This window comes from Solanum dulcamara, chromosome 9 (assembly GCF_947179165.1).
Source record: "Solanum dulcamara chromosome 9, daSolDulc1.2, whole genome shotgun sequence".
NCBI lineage: Eukaryota > Viridiplantae > Streptophyta > Magnoliopsida > Solanales > Solanaceae > Solanum > Solanum dulcamara.
The window spans coordinates 1,067,412-1,087,917 of NC_077245.1; the positions used below are offsets into that span (position 1 = coordinate 1,067,412).

A 20,506-nucleotide genomic window follows, 5' to 3' on the forward strand; every position below is an offset into this window, starting at 1 on the left:
TGAATAAATTCCAAAAATTAAATACTCGGTCCATTTTAGTTGTCGTATTTACGTAAATGATCTAAAATAATGGATGCCTATTGAAATCAGAAAAGATGAAAAATGCTATATACAATTCAATTCATAGTTTTTTTTGTATTTTTTGATGTAGTTGATTGTCATTTTAAAAAATTACAAGATATAATAAATTGATAATTTCATTTTTATCGTTACTCAATAAATATAGAGTGATGAAAAAATAAATATTAAATTAAAATCAAGAAAATAAAATTAATTTAATTTAAAACTTTTTTAATTAATATGCCTTCTTAATATTTTAAATAGTTAATTTTAGTGATCTATAGTAGTTTTTATATAGTTTCTAAATATATAAATTACTTTCTCCATTTCATATTAGATGAACATTTTACTAAAAATAATTATTTCATTTTACTTAATCACTTACTAAATAAGAATAATATTAATTTTATTTTCTTTTATCCCTATAATTAATATAATATTTTAAATATAAACAATATTCAATACTCTCTCTATATTTTCATTATTTTATATGCATTAACCTTTTGATCGACTTTTGATTAATAATTTCTTAATCATTATTTTTTTCTTTCATTCTCACTAGTTCCAACAAAACTGTAACAACTTTGTTTTTCTATTTTTCAAATTCCAAGGAAACTTGTTTTTGAATGTTGTGCACAAATTAAACAATAATGTGGTCAATCGGCTAATTGTCATTGCTTAAGTTAGAAATTAAGCAAGCTAACCTCGCAAGTCACGAAACGACCTAAACGAGGCGTCCAATATTTCCTTTTTAATGTCATAATTGTTTAGGAAGGAGAATCTTAGAATAATGATAAATTTATTTATGTGTGATCTATATTATGAGTTTGAATCATGAAAATAGTCACTAATGTTAGATAATCTACATCACTTTTTGGGGTCTTACTTTTCCCCAACCTTGCATAATCACGTAATGCTTTGTGCATTGAATTGTCCTATTTTTTATTTGGTTAGATTTATTTCTAATTTTTTTGTATAATAATTTCTATTATTAACCATATGGGTATTTTGTATTTATTTAATATTATTTATTCATAACTCCGTAGGTCGCCGTGGGTTACCCCTACCTACTCACTGAACACTATATTTCAATCCCAAAAGTTAAAGATTTAAATTATATCTAAAATATCGTATTCAAGCAAAATAAATTATTGAAAATGTTACCAACCAATGAATGAAAATCGAAAAAATAATAAATAATATTTTCGAGGAGAAGGAAACATGTTCCATTCAAAAGGTTTCTATAACATTCATGATGTTTAAATTGCAAATATTTCATGAAAATAAAGGAAATAGTGGATCATAATAAATAACCTTCATCAATATATCAACTTGGATTATCATACATTTTTACACATTCTTAATATCCTATTATGAAGAGGCTCAAGTAACTTAAATTTTTGCTTCAAAGTAGAAATAAATTACACGATATACAATCTGTTAATTACTCCAATTGCATGGCTATGGCTCTGCTAAATTTGAATCATTTACACTGCATTTGGCTACAGAATCATCAGGCTTTATCATAAGACTCTGAATGAAGGCTAGCATCTGCAATATAATTGATCATATTATATAAGTAATTGCAACATAGTAAAAAAGAAAAATGAATTATGAATTATGACAAAGTGCTTACTGATGCAAAGGCAGCACAAGCTAAACCGAATCCTGGGAAATGGAAGGGGGCGTTTTGCGATAGAAATAAAGCTGGAATGAAACGATACCATCAGATTAAGTTGACGTAAGTCCGAAAAATATAACAACAGAACAAAAGAATAGCTACCTGTTAAAGGGCTGAAAATTAGTGGAGAAACTACGCTTGCGAATGAACAGATGCCTGTGATGCATCCTTGTACTTTTCCCTATAAGAAGAAAATTGAATTATGGTCACAGGCAACTCAATAAAATTAGTGGCCTAAAGCTAAAATATATTTAAGAACAAGCTAAGTAGTAATTTTTGAATATGTACCTGCTCATTTGGCCCAATTTGCTTAGATGCAATGCTCTTTAACTGTATTAACATAAACCCTTTGTCATTTTTTATGTTTAAACTCATGAATAAAAGATGGATTATTGAAATGAACTTACACATGGCATTGCAAAATTAGACAAAATTGAGATAAAAGCAGTAGCATAAGGGACCTGCATGAATTTGACTTGTTAGAAACACCTCATTCATATAGAAGCCAATGGAACATGAAGACATGTTGCTCGGATCCTCCAAAAACGTTGTTACACTCATGTCAGATTCTCAAAAAATGAAGGATCCGACATGAGTGCGACTATATTTTTGAAAAAACCAGAACATAGGACTAGCAAAGAGGTGAGGGGACCTACCCAATAGGACCAAGCAATGCTGTAAATCAACATCTGCAATTGAATTTGGAGACAACATCAGTAAAACAAAGTTTCTGAATACCTTAAAAACATATACTCCATCCGTTTCAATTTATTTGTCTTACTTTACTTTTTAGTCTGTTTCAAAAAGAATGTTTTTTTTTTGGCTAACTCTTTAATTCTAACTTTACATCCAACATGTTCCACACCTCAAAATTAAAGGACACCTTGATACATTCTACATATCTCTAGTTTAAGAAGACAAGATTCAAGAGTCTTCTTTACTTTCTTAAGTTTTGTGTCAAGTCAAATCGGACAAATAAATTGAAACGGAGAGGCTATATGTTTAAGTATATATAGATAAATTTGTTTTGTACATGAAGACAACTGAAGAAGAGGCCAATAGAAAGCAACTTCTCTTCTCCAAAAGCAGGAGCTAATATGGGCATGAGAAGTAACTGCAATAGTACAAAAAGAGATCAGAATAAATTACACAAATTAATTAAACATCAGAAAAAAATGAATATATACAAAATAACAATGATAAAAATCAAGTTACCTGTGATATGGATCCTGCTATCCCAGAAATTATGAGCAAATCAGCAAATTGATTTTTGTTAAAGTGAAATTGTGCCTTCAAGAAATACTGCATAGATTTTGATAAAAATCAACTTGTCATTCAAGTTCAAAATCCAAATAGCAAGAATGTCGATGTTCCAAAAAGAATGACATATATCTATATTCGAAGACTTTATTTATTTTAAATTACTCATTTTACCCTTAACGACACGTCATTATTACCATAGAAATATAGACTTTAAGTTATATATAAGTGTACTCTCGATACATGCCAAATGTGTTTCTTTTCCTCTTAAACTTTGTGTCTGCTAAAACGCCATCACATAAAATGAAACAGAAGTACCATATGACAAGGTATCAAACTTACAAGTAAAGATGCCTCAAGGCCAACTTGTGCAACATTGACAAAGAATGAAACAAAAGCTGCATGTAAGAATGTTGAGCTGCAAAGTAAATTCAAAAATGACTATAAACTTCAAATTCTGAATTCGACTCTGCTCGACTACTCTTTGAATGATAAAAGAAATTGAGAGAAGTCCTAGTCTAACCTGGTCTTTAACAAGCAGAGCATGTCACTGAAAGAAGGCAATGTCTTGAAAAATTGGAATCCTTTCTTTGGAGCTTTTTCCAATAGACAAATAGTCTCTGATTCTTTCGAGCAAATGTTACCTTTCGTTATCGACTCTGGGAGGAACATCTTCATGTATACTAAAGCTATCACTGCCATTGCTGCTGCAACCTACACATGTAACTTTCAATGATAACCATACACGAATTCGTATATGCTATTAGTTATGTGTATACAAAGTATCTCAATTTTACTATTTGTTGTACGTTGTGCCATTCATACCCTTGTCGTTAACAAATTGTCTCGTAACATGTTACATACAACTAAGCTACGTATACCAACAATGTAACAAAAGTTAAACGATCAATATATATAACTTAAATCATACTAGTTGAAAATGTCGCGTACTTGGAAAGTAGAAGCAGTGGATAGGAAGCGAGCAGAGAGGTTTCCACAGACAAAAGCAGAGGAGGCAATTCCTGAGAGGATTCCAAAAACAGAGGCCCGGCGATTTTCTGGAACATTATCAGCCTGAAATAAATGAAAGATCGCGTATTTTTAGTATATCCAATTAGTACTATTTGATCTTAAAAAAATCCGATGCAAAAATCATGTTTGTAATTAAAGTGTGAGAATTACCACATAGGCAAGAGCAAGACACTGAACACTTCCTTCACATATCATGGCAATGAGTGTTCTTAGCACGAAGTAAGCGTAGAAATAGTATTTTGTCCTGCTGTATGCCAATATGGCTGTGGCCATTTCAATAACAAGTCATGAGTACATATAACTTAAACTTTAAACTCTTCTTTGCTCGCTTTTTTAAATGATGACACACTTGCTAAAAATTCCTATTTTAATAATAATTTAACTTTTAAATGCCTATATCACTCTTAAAATGAGATCTCTAATTTGACGTGATCTGAATATCACAATTATAACGTAATGAGTTAATGTGAAAAAAGAAGAAAGAAAAAGGAAGTAGATATTACCTAGAGGGAAGATGGAAAGAGTCATAGGAACAGTAAGCATGACTTTTCTCCCATATATGTCTGACAAATTCCCCAGCACTGGCATCATCACTAGTGATCCCAATCCTACTATCTGCAATGTTGTAACAATAACCATGTGCAAAAATATTCATACAGAGATCTCCAGTTTGGCTTCTAAAAATATATACTTCTATTTCATTTTACATTAAAGTGTGGCTGAACACACAATTTAAGAGAAACAGTCAAGGCTTTTAAAATTTATAATATAAAACAAGCCACAAAAACTTGTGTGATGATAATTATCTCATTAAGAGTAAAATAGGAAATTTGAAGTTAGGTTACTAAATTATATACGAAATGCGTCTTTTTTTTGGAACTGACTAAAAAAAAGAGTGTCAAATAAATTGAAATGAAATGAGTAAATTCTTTTGGTGAGTAGCATCTTGTTTTCCATATTAAACCTACAGTAACGAATCCAAATTAGTCGAGCAAATAAAAATGCATTTTAAAAATATAATATGTATTTTGTAGTTTAAAGGATAGCTTAAAAGGTAAGCAGGACAAATAATAACATGAGCGGACATGAGATCACTGTTCACTCACAAGTGATGAACTCTAAAAAATCATATCAAAAAAGTTTTAAAAAGGAAGTTTCTTAAAGAGCCAATGAAGAAGAAACTTCCTATAAAAAAAAAGTACATCATATTTAACTTTTTTAAAAATAAAATTTCCTATATGAAGTGGTCCAAAAATGTAATATATATGATCCTCATTGTATTATTAGAATAAATAAGATTTCTTTCTCCTTTACTTTAAAATTTTGGATTCGAGTTTGAAATATTAAAAAAATCACGTTAGTGGATATTTTTTTCCTAAAATAAACCTTACAAACGTGGATTAATCATCATATACAAATATACTAGTGCTGCACTTACTAAGATTATTTATCTAGCTATTCACTTTTCCCTTTTTGTTTTCTTCTTTTTTTCCTTTTCTTTTCCTAACTTTTTTCCATGTTCTATTAAACTTGTTTCTCTCTTAATTCTATACTGATCAACATTCATTTTCTTTACTATATTAGTATATTTTATTTGGAGTTTAACTTTTTTTTTACCAATTATGAAACAAATTTAATGTTGTTCGGTTAGCAATAAGGTATTTTCAAGGAATAATCGGGAAAGATAAAACAGATATAACTAATTACAATAGGTTAAACTGTATTAATAGTATACAAATTTCTTGTGTAATAGAAATGTGTAAGTTAAACATTCCTTATAATTTTGTGTTTTTTTCCGCTCAAAATATCGTGGTAAAACTTACCATCAAACTTAAAAGAAAATCTAAAGAGATAGAGTTGATTGTAAGATAAGCAATGAATAAATATTACTATTTGATTTATTCATTGAGATGATATTACTTAATCATGATAACGATTTAAAAATTGTACATACAAGACATATATATTTTATTTTTATTGATTTGATATAAATATTTTAATTTTTACCTTCTCAAAACTCAAAAGTGACTCGCTATGAATAAGTAGAAAAAGTAGATAACAGCATGAGTCACAATTCATATGGTCACATGGATGATAAAAGTAAGTTCGTTGATACTTTTTTCTCAAAATGGCTAATACGTATTAGTATGATTTTAACTCAACAAATTAAAGTAATGTTGATAAAAAGGAAAAGGAGATTAAAAAAAAGGTTTTCTTTTTTTCTTTTAAGTTAATTCAATTAATCTTAATTCACATCGAATAAATTTATTAAAAGAAAAAACACTTTCCAATAAAAAATTATTAATACACAGACTCAAAATCTCAGATTATAGTTAAAAGCATAGGAATTTCAACTATTTCTCCATCGTAATTAAAGTAGTTATGAAGCTATTATGGCATAACCATATACAGTGATGAAGTGATTCAACAGAAAATCATACTATGTATAGTTAGGTAAATTATATAGTGAATTTTCTTGACTTCCTCGTATGATATTAATTTTTTTGTAAAATTTCTGACTGCGTTACTAACTGACTGTTTCAAAAGTTCAAAAAAACATTTGAACCCCTCCAAACTCCTCAACAAGTCACAAACACAATTATATCAACTACAAAGAAGTTCAAGACACGACTACTCAAAAATGACGGATCAGATTGTTACAGAGTAGGAATGATTACCGCTTGTTGAACTCCGGTGAGGTAGATAGCAAGTGAACATTCATCTTGGCCTGGACAAATGGCTGATAATGTAATATCAATCATAGGTGGAATCACCATGAATGTGGAGAAACAACTCAAAAATACTGTCATGTATAGGTGACTCAGCCCACAAAATTTCTCCATTGCCTTAATTTTTTTTTTTCTGACTCCTTTCAAAGCTCCAAAAACACTGAATTTAAGGATAATGAAAAAAGCAAAAAGACAATCTCATAAAAAGCAGAGAAAGAAGCTAAGACAGAATTTCATAGGAGAAAAATTGTTTCCTCTGAGTTTATGACTTTATATATAATCTCTTTTGTTTTCTGCATGACAATTTGACAAATTATATTCACTCTAGCTGGCAAAAGTATTTAGAATATTTAGTATACAAGTAAAAACAGGGGAAAAAAGAAAAGTGGTTGTAATATTTGGTTTAAGGGGGGAGTATAATGGAACATTAATTAATACTTATACAAAGAGGAGTCATATAAGTCAAAAGAGTATTGAAAGTGCGACGTTGAAATGATGCGTAGCTTGCAAGTTCATGCGACAGAAAAATACTGTAAAAAGTGAAAAAATCTCATGTCTAGATTAGCGTCGGATTCATAATTTTCAGTAAGATCTATTAAGTGGATTTGTAAAATAAAAATATAGTGCTTGAGATTTAAACGTCCTCATTGATACCCTCTAGATCCGCCCCTGGTCTGGATAAGTTATTAAGTTTATGTGCTTTTTGACTGTCTTTTTTAAAAAGTAAAAGATAATTGGATGCATATTACCTTGAATATTCATATACCCGACCTCAATTTATTCGACACTAAAGCATATTTTATTATTATTGTTGTATGTTATATTTTATTGTGTAGTTTGTAATAATAATGGGAAATATAATAAAAAGACAAAATTCTAATGAAACTGTTTAATTTGGAGATGATCGTTGCGAATAGCGTTGGAACAGAAGATAATTACTTCAAATTCTTTTAAAAAAAGGTAATCCTACAGAAATTCAGCTTATATATATAATTTAAAGAAAGACAGCACCAAAAAAATATGGCATAGATAACCTACCTTAATAACAGACATTAATAACTACTTCAAATTTTCTCGTATCTGTTATAACAATTACCATTAATAACAATTTCCGGCGGCAACCAGGTTCATTTCAACTGGAGTTGGTACCTCCGATTTCCGTATCTATTCTTTGTTCATACACTTGTAGTTACATTTTGTATTTAGACCTTTGAACAATTTATTAGTTCATACACGTTTCCGTGGCTTTGAATAGTGATGGTAGACTAGGGTCATGTTCTCGTTCAGGGACGGGGACGGGGACGAAGATGAGGGTAAGGAAGGGTAAGTGGGTTAAAGGAGCGTCTAGACTGAGAGTAGGTTTTTGGAACACTGGGACGTTAACGGGAAAGTCCATAGAACTAGTTAAGATTCTTAAAAAGAGGAAGATTAATATAGCTTGTGTCCAAGAGACCAAATGGGTAGGTCCTAAAGCTAAGGAGATACATGGGTATAAGCTTCGGTTCTCTGGTAGATCAAAGTATAGGAATGTGGTAGGCATTTTAGTAGACAGTGATTTAAAGGATCAGGTGGTGGAGGTTAGGAGAGTCACTGATAGGATGATGTCGATTAAGGTGGTCGTTGAAGGGATCACTTTGAATATTATTAGTGAGTATGCACAACAAGTGGGCTTAGGCGAGGAGGAGAAGATACGCTTTTGGGAGGATTTGGAAAAATTAGTGGGAGACATACCACCTACTGAGAAGCTTTTCGTAGGAGAGGATTTCAATAGGCACATCGGATCTAGTTCTAGAGGGTCTTTCGAAAATAGCTGTCCTACCTTGGTAGGAGTAAGGTCTGCGTACACTTTACCTTCCTCAGACCCCACATTGTGGAATTTCACTGAGTTATTATTGTTGTACTGTTGTCATACCATCCGTTATATAACTAGGCAAATACTCTTAATTTTTCTTTATAAACAATAATAGTATGATCTATTATTGTGGATATAATGGTTAGATGCTTCGGACCAAGCTACTGTTTTTTTTCTTCCTACTTTTTTGTTAAACTTATCAATTTTTTAAATAAACTATTGGCAATGATTCTTTAGTGAACGAATCACAAGCTTACACTTTTCAACCAAATTTAACTACTAACAGGAAATCAGATAGTAGATAATTCTTCATTAGAATTTAAAACAAATGAGCAAATAATATTTTTTCCACTTAATATCGAATATTTATATTGAAGCTTGGATTAATTTAAATTTATGTCATTTAAGAATCATAAAAAAAAACACTTCTTAATAACATTTTTCTTTATACTTTAAACTCAAACTTGAAGTTTCTGATTAAGTTTGGAGCAAAATTTGTGCATCAATCACAAGCTCTTTTCTAGTGTGGTTTACGCTTTGAGGCGTACAAGCTAGAGGATGAGCAACTCACACTTTAGTGGGGCCCTATCTTTGTCATTTTCTTTTGTCTTTTTTTCTTTTTAATTTGGTTATATTTTCTTTACGTACACTAGAAGTTATTAGTAATAATATTAGGACTTTACTCTTTATAGCAATTTTAACTTTCGGTTGAGAGAGTTTAGTTAAACTTGTTCTTTTCTTTATCTAATCTTTTGGACTAATATGGTAACTAAATTCACTAGTTCATTTAATAGATGATGTTCAGGAATCATTCAGTAGTAACTGGTTAGAATTAGTAATGTTATGCAAGTGTTTAGCAATTTCATCTTTTAACTCGCATAAAATAGTAATATATTATTTCCTTCATACTTATGCATGTATTAATTAAATAAAATTATAAATTACAAACCAAACGTCATATTAATTTTACACGTAAATAACATACTTTCTATAATTAGGAAATATTTATTAAAGCACTTGAACGTCTATTTTTTTGCCACTAATATGAGTGGGAGACCAAAAGTTGGAGGTTGAACGATTAGATTGATGAAATCATTTTTCGGATTCTTAAACGTAAGAATCCATACTAAAATTATATAATTATAATTGTTATACTTTTTTTAAATTTTATTTGTGGACTCTTTTTCGAGTACTTTACGTGATATTATAGAGTGATAAGTACTTTTTTATATTTAATCACAGATCTTGAGTTCAAATACTTTTCCTAGGTATGAAGTCATTTTTGTTAAAGAACAATTTACCTTCCATTGTTGGTCTCTTTTAAAGAGTTAATATTTCCATTTATCATTTAACTATGAGAATTTATCTAGCAAATTTATTGAACTTTGTTTCATATCAATAAAATCACTTAACTTGAGATTTTTATCTTCTAAAATTACTTAACTAAATTTATTTAAAAAATTTAATATGACAAAACAAATCATTTTTTATATCATGCAAACATGAATCTCACAAATAAACAAAACTAAAGAACTATGACTTAGCATATTTTCAGTTATTGAAGATTAAACAAAAATATTTTTTTAGAAAAAAGTTTCAGGGGGGTGGGGGGTGGGGGGTGGCAGGGGAAGGGGGGCGGGGAGGGCGATATGACTTGTATATTTTCAATTATTGAAGATTAAATTATGTTGCAATAAATATTGTTATGTAATATTTCAAACAAGTTTTGCATAGATTTAGATAAATTCTTGCATCTTATAAGTGAGAGTTGTTTAAATTATCAAGTAAAACGAGTAGGAATATAGATCTCATGGGATAAGGCAGAATTTCGAACAAAACTTTCCACCTCTGTACTACTCGAAGTCTTCGTAAATTCGTTGTCGGTTTCTATCGCATTTTGTGATGTCGGATAACCAATGAAGACACATCTCACAGCTCTAGGATCGAATTTCTCATTAGAGGTCTCATACGCAGGAATACCCTCGTTAGCCGGCTTTTATAGCAAATTCTATTTGTTCTTCCCCGCTTTGGGTACAAAGTATTAGAGAAGTTATTTCTGATAGATTATTCTACGACTCCTCTTGCTGAATTTCAACCACACTTGATGAAATGTTACGTAAAAATTCGAGACATATGCAGGATATGAACAAAAGAAGGATATCTCTAGACGTAAAAAAGAATATTTTTAAGAGTTTAACAACTTATTTAGATGGTTGTTATCCGTAATGTTTATTTTGATTGTTACTTAAGTTCTATTGTATCGTATCGTTTAAATTCATCATTAGGTAACGCTGAAAAGATCCATTTTATGTAACAATCGATTTAATGTGATCCCGTTGTTACGTTAATATTTTCTTCTCATTTTGTTTTTACTTATTATTTAATAATTTTATTTTATCATTTACCCTACGTTTTCATAGTAACTCATTCAAATTATGGATGTGTAACATTATGTAATGACGGAGAGCTATATAATTTATTCAAATATATTGTTCATTAAAACAATACAATACAGTACAATACATAACAACCGTCCAATAAGAACTTGGCGAATCAAGACTTTGAACGTATGAATTAAGTTCGTATCCTTTAACCAAAGTGCCAAAATCTGTAGAAACATACCATCACACTAAACCAGTGTGATCATCTCTTGAAACATACCACCACACTGAACCTGAACTGTCTTCCAATAAAATTTCATCATTATGTGAGATGTAAATCGGGCAAACCATCTTAGGGATCGAATCCACAATGGTCGACGACTCCGCGACTCCATATTCCTTCATAATCCACACATCTGTCTTGTTTTCATAGTCACAAGCCATACATAGATTACCTGATGAAGGCACTAATGTCCGGTTGAACCATGTCGCTTCTCCACCACCACTACTACCACGAGGGATCCAATGAACATTTCCTTTAACAAATTTAGCATATTTAGGCGAAGAGATACTTGGGAACTCTTGAACGCTTTTCCAGGAATTCCTTCGTAAACTATAAATACTAATATGACCAATCAGATGACTAGATTTCCTTGCCACAATTTCAGCAATTTGGTAACCATTTTGACATTCGACATAACCAAATCTACCATTGCGCACAAAAAAGGAAGTTTATTCAACTTTCTAATAGACGGATTCCATAGAAACAGATCATCCATCATTAATATTAAACGAGGTTTTTGAAATAACGAACAATCCATCACACGAATCCAAAACTTCAAAACTTACACCCAAATTATGAAGCTCAACAGAAAAATAGGGAGATTCTCCATGCAGAATTGCGTAAAGAGAATAAGTGCGAAAAATAGATGGAAAGATTTTCGCACTTATTCTCTTTACGCAATTCTGCATGGAGAATCTCCCTGTTTTCCTGTTGAGCTTCATAATTTGGGTGTAAGTTTTGAAGTTTTGGATTCGTGTGATGGATTGTTCGTTATTTCAAAAACCTCGTTTAATATTAATGATGATCTGTTTCTATGGAATCCGTCTATTAGAAAGTTGAATAAACTTCCTTATTCAGGATTTTTTGTGCGCAATGGTAGATTTGGTTATGGATTTGCTTATGGATTTGGTTATGTCGAATGTCAAAATGATTACCAAATTGTTGAAATTGCAAGTAAACATAGTTCTCTGATTGCTCATGTTAGTGTTTATAGTTTGCGAAGGAATTCGTGGAAAAGCATTCATGAGTTTCCAAGTATCTCTTTGCCTAAACATGTTAAATTTGTTAAAGGAAAGTTTCATTGGATCACCGGTTGTGGTATTAGTGGTAGTGGTGGTAATGCGATATGGTTCAACCCCGTAGATGAGAAGTTTGGATATGTAGCATTGCCGAACCCAAGTTTTAACACTTTTAACTGGAAATTAGTGTCTTCATCAGGTAATTTATGTATGACTTGTGACTATAGAAACAAGACAGATGTGTGGATAATGAACGAGTATGGACTTGCAGAGTCGTGGACCATTGTGGGTTCGATCCCTAAATTTGTAAATAAGGGGGTTTGGCCCATTTTCATCTCTCATAATGATGAAATTTTATTGCAAGACGTTTCAGGTTTAGTGTGGTGGTATGTTTCAACAGACGATGACACTTTTGATCGTCCTGAGAACCAAACACTATGTGAATGTGATAGAAGAAGTGACCTTAATCTATACGTTGAAAGTCTTGTTTCACCAAATTCTTCTTAAAGAGCTATGGAGCGATGAGTTAAAAAAGGATAGAAATTTGTGCTATGGTCTATTGAGGTAAGAAATGGTACCATCCAGTTCTCATGATTTTTACTATCCAATTCTCAATATGATATGTAAATAGAAACCATTGTAGAATGATTGTGATTATCTTCCTTTCTATTGCTGTTTTTCATGTTAATGATATTTAAACTCTGGAAAATATACTCTTTTTGTGTCCAAAGATATCCTTTTTTTCATATCCTATGTCTCGAACTTTTGCTAAGAGTAAAATCTTTTCAGGTGTTTCGGAAAAATAGCTATTTGGTAAGTGAATCCAGGTGTTGCTCATACATAATGTGGAGACAAGCATGTAAAAACAGGGAAACGTAATGGGGTTGAAATTTGGTTTAACAGGAGGAGGAGTAAGGTTTGCGTATACCCTCGACAAACCTCACCATGTAAGATCATACTCGTATGTTGTTGTTGAGGAGTCGTCATACACATAGCTAACTGGACCTCTCATCAATTTTCTTCCATAAAAACAACTCTGATAATAAGTGAGTTCTGCAAAATTTAGAAGACACCCATACTGGTTGGGAAGATGGGCCAAGACAAACTTTAGTATTAGGATGGGATGTTTATGTGGGCTCCAATAAGGTTGGTCTTTGGGCTCATATTGGCCTGTTGGAAGTTGGAACCCTTCATGCGATTATTCTTTGGGCTTCTTACCCACTCCATTCTATTAATCTTCCTCTTTTCCAAAAATATACGTTATACTACTTTTCATCATGGATTAGGTTCAAGGAGTGAGGATTTCTCCTCAATTTTTATATCCGTCGTGTCATTTTTTTATTGATTGAATATAAATCATTTTATTACGGATGAAATTCAAAAATTTAAATTAATTTATTTCTAAATAAGAAGTAGACTAGAAAAAAGTATGACAAGTACATTGGGACGAAGGGAATAATTATATACCTAATACGTTGCTTCTCATTTCAACTTTCTACAAAATATCAATCACTTGACATTTTAGAGCTCTTACAAAGATAACAAATGTGTCTAAGTCAAACTAAGATTACATATAAATCGAACCTTTTACGGCAAAAGAAATTAGCTAATCCATTAATAATAACAGATACCTCTACTATGTAAGAAAAGTATATACACACCAATAAAAATCTTCAACTAAGTCTATTATCAGAAGAAAAGTCTTGGAACACTAATAAAGTTATTTTTGTATGACCTATAGATCATGTGTTCGAGTCGTGGAATCATCCATTGATACTTGCATCAGGACAGGTTGCCTACATTACACGCCTTAAGGGTGTAACCTTCCCTCGAACACTGTGTGAATGCAAGATACTTAATACACTAGACCGTCCAACTTTTAAATAGTAGCTTGTTTGGCAAAGGCCAAAACTTTTTTTTCCCTTCCAAAGAGTGCTCGTATTAAAAAGTTGTGGTGCTTGGCCAAGCTTTTGGGAGAAAATAAAATATTTTTGAGGAGTAACATAAACTGTTTTTAGAAGCTAAAAAAGTATTTAGCTTTTACTAAAATATTTTTTTTGGAAAGCACTTTTGAGAGGAAAAAAATATACTTAGATACACTTTTAAAAAAATTAATCAAACACTAATTGCTGTTTAAAAACATATTTATTTTTTTAAAAATATATTTCAAAATAAGCTAATTTTTAAAATTTAACGAAGCAAACTATACGTCAATTACCAATCAAATTCTTTTTTATGATATATATAAGACCCAAAGAATACCGCACATGAAGACAACATAAGAAGCAAAAAAAATCTAGACAGTAGTTGATAACTTGATATCCTCTTTTATATATATATGTGGTTCCTATGTAACCAAAGCCTATCAATAGTTGATTTTTATATACAGTCCTATAGTGTCACAACCTCATCTTAACTACATTTCCATTTCCCCTCCTTCTTCTTTAACTTGATATCCTCTTTCTTTTGTGGCTATTCTTGAAAAAAATTCTTCAATCTATGGCTACTCTCACAAATTTTTTGCTCAAACCCTCTCCAAATCTAGCTTCAATTACCAAAATTAGCCCTTCACTTTACACCAATTTCCCTTCAACTCAATCTTTTGAGAAATCCAAACAATCAATTTCAAAGAGCCTCAAAACAAACAGGGCCTTATTGATTACAAAGGCAACAGCAGCACCTGATGTTGAGAAAAAAGTGGACAAAAGTGAAAGACTACAAAAGGTTAATAGTATGGAGGAATTGGATGAAGCACTTAAAAAGGCAAAAGATCGACTAGTTGTGGTTGAATATGCAGGCAAAGATAGTGAACGTTCCAAAAATATTTATCCTTTTATGGTCAATTTAAGTAAGACGTGTAACGACGTCGATTTCTTGCTCGTGATCGGAGATGAAACGGAGAAGACAAAGGCACTCTGCCGGAGGGAAAAGATAGAAAAGGTAATCTTAGAAATTTAAACATTAGTACTACGTTCGTTTCAATTTGTGTGACGACCCTCTGTTAATAGACCCCCTCTTTTAAACATAGATCCGAACTCCCAATTTATATGGAAAAAGATCGAAACATATGGAATATTACTAGTACAAAGATTGGTGTATATCTAATATAATGGATTGAGTATGACTAGATCTACCTTTTATTTAGAGGCGATCAAACATTTATACTTGATAGGTTCAATTTTGGAAAACCTTAGCCTGAATATATTTTGCTTACACTCTACTGTTTCAGACTCACATGTGAGATTTTACTATATATATATATATATATGTTATTATTGTTGTTTGAAATTATAAATTTAAAAATACAATATTTATTGAAATTTTAATAATTTTTTTTATATATCCCGCATGAAAATACTAAGTATAGTGAAATGATAGAAAACCCGTTCTTAAGATAACTCTTTAATAACTAGAGGCGGATCAAACATTTAAAGTTTATATGTATATATACTTAGTGAATTTCGCGATAAATACATCCATACCTTAGTTAATAACACACTATGACCCTTTCATACCAACCTATAAAGTAAAGTCTATAGTGACTATGTTCCAAACATATAACGTGAACGATTCAATAATAATAATAAGGTATCATTGCTTTAATTGGGTTCTCGTTTATCGATTGCTATGAAACTCGAGACGATTAAAATATAAATAAAATATTTTAGCTAATGTAAACTCATTTTTGCTCCAATAGGTACCACATTTCACCTTCTACAAAAGCATGGAAAAGATCCACGAGGAAGAAGGCATTGGCCCGGACCAACTAGCCGGCGATGTACTCTACTACGGTGACAGCCATTCCGAAGTACTGCAGCTTCACAGCAGAGAGGACGTTGAAAAAGTAATCGAAGACCACAAAATCGATAAAAAATTAATAGTCCTCGACGTAGGTTTGAAGCATTGTGGACCATGTGTGAAAGTTTATCCAACGGTGATTAAGCTATCGAGGCAGATGTCTGATACAGTCGTGTTCGCGAGAATGAATGGTGATGAAAATGATAGTTGTATGCAGTTTTTGAAAGACATGGATGTTATTGAAGTGCCTACATTTTTGTTTATAAGAGATGGGGAGATTTGTGGAAGGTATGTTGGATCTGGGAAAGGGGAACTTATTGGAGAGATTCTTAGATACCAAGGAGTTAGGGTTACTTATTAAAATTGTTGAAGTTATATACTTAATTGGGACATTTGATTTGTGAAATGATTATGGACTAGTTAAGTGAAAAAAGAAAAAAACAACAACTTGGTTTGGTTGAGATTTTAAGTTTTGGTATGCTTAATTTGTGAACAATGTTGTAAGTGATCAAGACTGTCATAGTTGATTTTGAATGAGAATGTTATTAGTTAAGTAATCCTTATTAGCCTTGATTTACTTGAATCATTTAGCTTGAAATGATCTCAAAGAGCGTGAAAAATACTAACTTAAGATGTTAAGAATGGCAGAGAGTGAAACATTAGTGGTGTGACTTCGATCAACCCCTTTCAGATATGAATCTATCTGATTTAGAATGGAAAACTTGCATCAGTATCACACCAAGGAGTTAGGGTTATTGAAATTGAGAAATGTTTTGATTAGACTTAATTGGGACATTTGATATGTGAGATGATTATGGACTAGTTAAAGTGTTTGTCATACAAAAATTAACCAACGTGGCTTGGTTGAGTTTGTAGATGGATGGTCCTTTAACTTTTGATTCCATTTGCCTTATGAATAAAATTGTAAGTTTAATAATGTTTGATTCATGAATAACACTTTTGACCGTATTAATATCTTTGGTTTAGTTTTTGATTTGTAACTATATAATTGAAACCCACGTATATATCTTATTCATTTTTGATAGCACTAATTTTATATCTTGAAACCCGCCTCTGCCACTAAACGTTATGACAAAGGAGGTTTTGATTATTTCATTATCTCAATTCTCACTTCTATCCCATCAAATAATTAATTAGCAATTAGGTAGCTTCAATTATGTTAAATAAATTGAGTTTAGTTAACAAATAAATCAGAAGTTTAATATAATATAATTTGAGATTGAGTCGTTTCTGCTGCTGTTGTATAGTACGTGACGCTCTAATTCTCTAGCTACCCTTTAGAGAAAAAGTAAAACAAAGATTAAGAAAATGTTTAGGAGTTAATTTGATAAGTTTAATAGGTCAATTAATGTAATCAATTAGCAATGGCAACTTGTATTGGACAACAACTCCTAGTATGTCGCCAAAGTTGATTTAGCACATAGTTCACACCTTTTAAGATTTGAAGCTACTTCTTCCGTTGTCCACGATATTAAAAAATAGTTGTGTCAAATTGCTTATCATTTACGAAATTAAAATAAAATTAATTATATTTTTCTTATTTTATATTTATAATTTAATTTTTTTTAAAAGTGTAAACAAATTTATAAAATTCAAAAATATTTCTTAAGAGGTAAATTAGTGAAACTGTCATTCTTATTTATAATTTCTTAAAAAATGTGTAGAGAATAAAAATGAACAACTAATATAAGACGAAGGGAGTAGCAAATGCTTAGTTTTGAACTTCTAATTGATTTGCTTAATGAAGGGAACCAGAAACAAGAAAGATCTCGTGTACAAATTTAGCGATGCAAAAAATATTAGGTATATCTTTCAATTTGTTTAAGTTTCGTTTCGATGCGATAGAATTATTCGATATTTGTTCTATGTCATATAATCGAAATGTGTATTGCGGCTATTTTATCGTTGAAACTCACAAGATTAAAATACGGAATTCATTTATGAAACACGCAAATTGATCGAAAATGAGACATCAACTATAATTATAGTGTAATTTCACAGGTGAAATTTGGGAAGATAGAATTTATACTGACCTTATCCCTACCTCATAGACATAAAAAGATTGTTTTTGATAGACTATCGACTCAAGTAAAGCATCTCAAAGCAATTTAAAAAAAAATGAATAACGAAACACCGCCATCATTAAAAGAAACACATAATATATAAATATGATCTTTAACTTGACCTACATTTATGCTCTTCAATTTTAAGCATGTATAAATAAATATTTAAATTTATATAAAATTAAACAAATAAACATCGTACGTAGTGTGCTAAATAGGCGTCCTAGTTGTATTATGTGGCTGTCAAAATAAAATCAATCTTATCTTATTTAATACAGTGATATGGCCTGTGGTTTTGCTTAGTCAGATTAATCTATTTTTGACTCTTTTGACATTTTCCTTCGCAGTCAATAAGCCAATCCTCACCTTTATCTAACCTCCTTTCTTGTACCCTTCCTCCACCCACCCCCACCAACTCCTATATATATACAACCTAAACATGTCAAATTTAATCATTTAAACACCAAAACTAAGATTATTTTTCTTTTTCTTTCTTCATATCAAAACCAACACAAAAAGATCAAGAAAACTAAAAAAATTTAAATGGACAAGGAAAAACCAAGCAAGCCAAAGAAGAACATGATCTTGAAGTTTTTGCCAAAAGCAGCAGCTGCAACAGTTATATTCCAAAATCACCCTTTTAGTCCAGGTAGAGAAAAAAGATTTCATCATAATCACAAAGGATTTTCTGGTCCAATTATATCAATAATCCCAGCTGAAGCCAGAAATAGAAAATCAAATAGTGAAACAAATCAAGAACCAACATCACCAAAAGTTTCTTGCATTGGTCAGATCAAACAGAGGAAGAACATCAATAAAATGAAGAAAAAAGAATTCCCCAAACAACTTGAAAAAATTCCGAGCAAGAAGAAGAAGAAACCATCAAGCTCCAATTTTAGAAATATATTTCAAAGACGACGAAAATCTGATGATAATAATAATAATAATACAAGTAGTATTATTATTACTAGTGATCTAGAAAACAGAGCACCCTGTTTGAGTCATATGAGGAAATATGCTAGTGGTCGTGAAGGTAATTTGTCGAATTTCGACTGGAAAAAAGTGCAAATTACACCTGATGATCATAGGAAATATTATTCCGATGATGATAGAGATGATTATCGCGATGAAGACGAACAAGATGAAGAAGAAGAGGAGGAGGTAATTATTCCATTTTCAGCTCCAATTTTAGTAGGAAGAGATAATAGACCAAATTTTCCTTTGGAACCAAAGAAGGAAATTAATTTATGGAAAAGGAGAACTATGACAAAACCAAATCCTCTTCAATTGAAAAAATAAAGTTTGTTTAGTTGATTTGGTCTTCTTGATTCGTTTCAGCTTATAATTAGTTTACAGATGATCATGTTGTAAACTACGTTGCTTGAATCTGATACGGATGCTGCTATATTTTCGAAGAATTCAAGTAATATAGTTTAGTTTTACATGTCTTATTTTCTTGAAATTATGTATATATTCATGTTATGATTAAAGCTTATGCTTGTTGATTCATTTAAGCTTATGCTTAGTTTACTCATAATATTGCTCCAATCTTGAAAAAAATGTTTGAAACACGTGAATCTTAAAAAAGATATTGTAATAGACATGTGCTTTACAAATTTTTTTGAAGAATTCGAATAACAAAAATCGTAAAAGGTTTTATACTTTTATTTTTTTAAACTCTGATATATATTCATATTACGATTAAAATTCGTTTGCCGACCAAATTTCGGGTGAATGAATGAATACATCGAGATAGAACGGAAAAAAATGTACGATCCTCGTGGCCACGTTCTTGATTCAAAAATGGAACCAAAAAAAAAAAGTCGTATAATATCAACCCTACAAAATGGGGAAAAAAATAGTCTAGAAAAGGATAAAAGAGAATATATTGTTTTGATCAGACACGTAATTGATAAGTGAATGTGCTCACATTCAACAATAAATTTGTTCGGTGGCAACTATTATCAAGCAGTTTCTGTCTAGGGTCCAAATAAGCAGCCAAAATTGAATTTTGACTATAGTTTTCAAAGATATTTCCCAATACTCTTTAATGTTGTACTGATAATTTGTTATAGATTTTTAGAGTTTTTTTGTTTTGTTTGGAGTAGGAAATCTTTGCACGCTTAGAAATATATATTTACCTGTAATTGCTAAACTTTTAAGAATTCATGATTATGTTAGTAATACTTTTTTTTAATGATCTTGTACCCTTGCAAAGTGTAGGTTACATAAGAGACTGAACAGTGAACACCAACTCGATCTCAATAAAAAAAAATTTAAAAATTCATAATGATTTCTATTTCTGACATAAACGTCCGTTTTTTTGG

At 30.9% G+C, this 20,506-nt stretch overlaps 4 protein-coding genes and 1 pseudogene across 4 annotated transcripts; 3 read left to right on the plus strand and 2 right to left on the minus strand.

Moving 5' to 3' along the window:
• Nucleotides 1-1,360: 1,360 nt before the first annotated feature.
• LOC129902320 (uncharacterized) lies at nucleotides 1,361-7,109 on the minus strand. The gene is made up of 14 exons (XM_055977517.1): nucleotides 6,712-7,109; nucleotides 4,537-4,648; nucleotides 4,184-4,296; nucleotides 3,953-4,075; nucleotides 3,525-3,715; nucleotides 3,344-3,419; nucleotides 2,957-3,043; nucleotides 2,775-2,855; nucleotides 2,398-2,430; nucleotides 2,149-2,202; nucleotides 2,030-2,071; nucleotides 1,844-1,922; nucleotides 1,697-1,767; nucleotides 1,361-1,611 (listed from the first exon to the last, which is right to left on the minus strand). The coding sequence occupies exons 1-14, from the start codon at nucleotides 6,874-6,876 to the stop codon at nucleotides 1,522-1,524; spliced, it is 1,317 nt and encodes a 438-aa protein (XP_055833492.1). The 5' UTR covers nucleotides 6,877-7,109; the 3' UTR covers nucleotides 1,361-1,521.
• A 4,098-nt stretch (nucleotides 7,110-11,207) lies between these two features.
• LOC129902346 (uncharacterized) lies at nucleotides 11,208-11,919 on the minus strand (annotated as a pseudogene).
• Nucleotides 11,920-11,922: 3 nt separating this feature from the next.
• LOC129902348 (F-box/kelch-repeat protein At3g23880-like) lies at nucleotides 11,923-14,250 on the plus strand (the record flags this gene model as incomplete). Its single annotated transcript, XM_055977565.1, has 2 exons — nucleotides 11,923-12,861; nucleotides 13,087-14,250. A coding segment is annotated over one exon (882 nt), but the record flags the coding sequence as incomplete, so codon positions are not given.
• A 422-nt stretch (nucleotides 14,251-14,672) lies between these two features.
• On the plus strand, nucleotides 14,673-16,652 carry LOC129902970 (thioredoxin-like protein CDSP32, chloroplastic). The gene is made up of 2 exons (XM_055978439.1): nucleotides 14,673-15,237; nucleotides 15,995-16,652. Exons 1-2 carry the CDS (start codon nucleotides 14,797-14,799, stop codon nucleotides 16,454-16,456), a joined length of 903 nt encoding a protein of 300 aa, XP_055834414.1. The 5' UTR covers nucleotides 14,673-14,796; the 3' UTR covers nucleotides 16,457-16,652.
• Nucleotides 16,653-18,642: 1,990 nt separating this feature from the next.
• On the plus strand, nucleotides 18,643-19,688 carry LOC129903064 (uncharacterized protein At1g76070). Its single transcript, XM_055978544.1, has one exon. It carries the CDS (start codon nucleotides 18,723-18,725, stop codon nucleotides 19,476-19,478), a length of 756 nt encoding a protein of 251 aa, XP_055834519.1. The 5' UTR covers nucleotides 18,643-18,722; the 3' UTR covers nucleotides 19,479-19,688.
• Nucleotides 19,689-20,506: the final 818 nt, after the last annotated feature.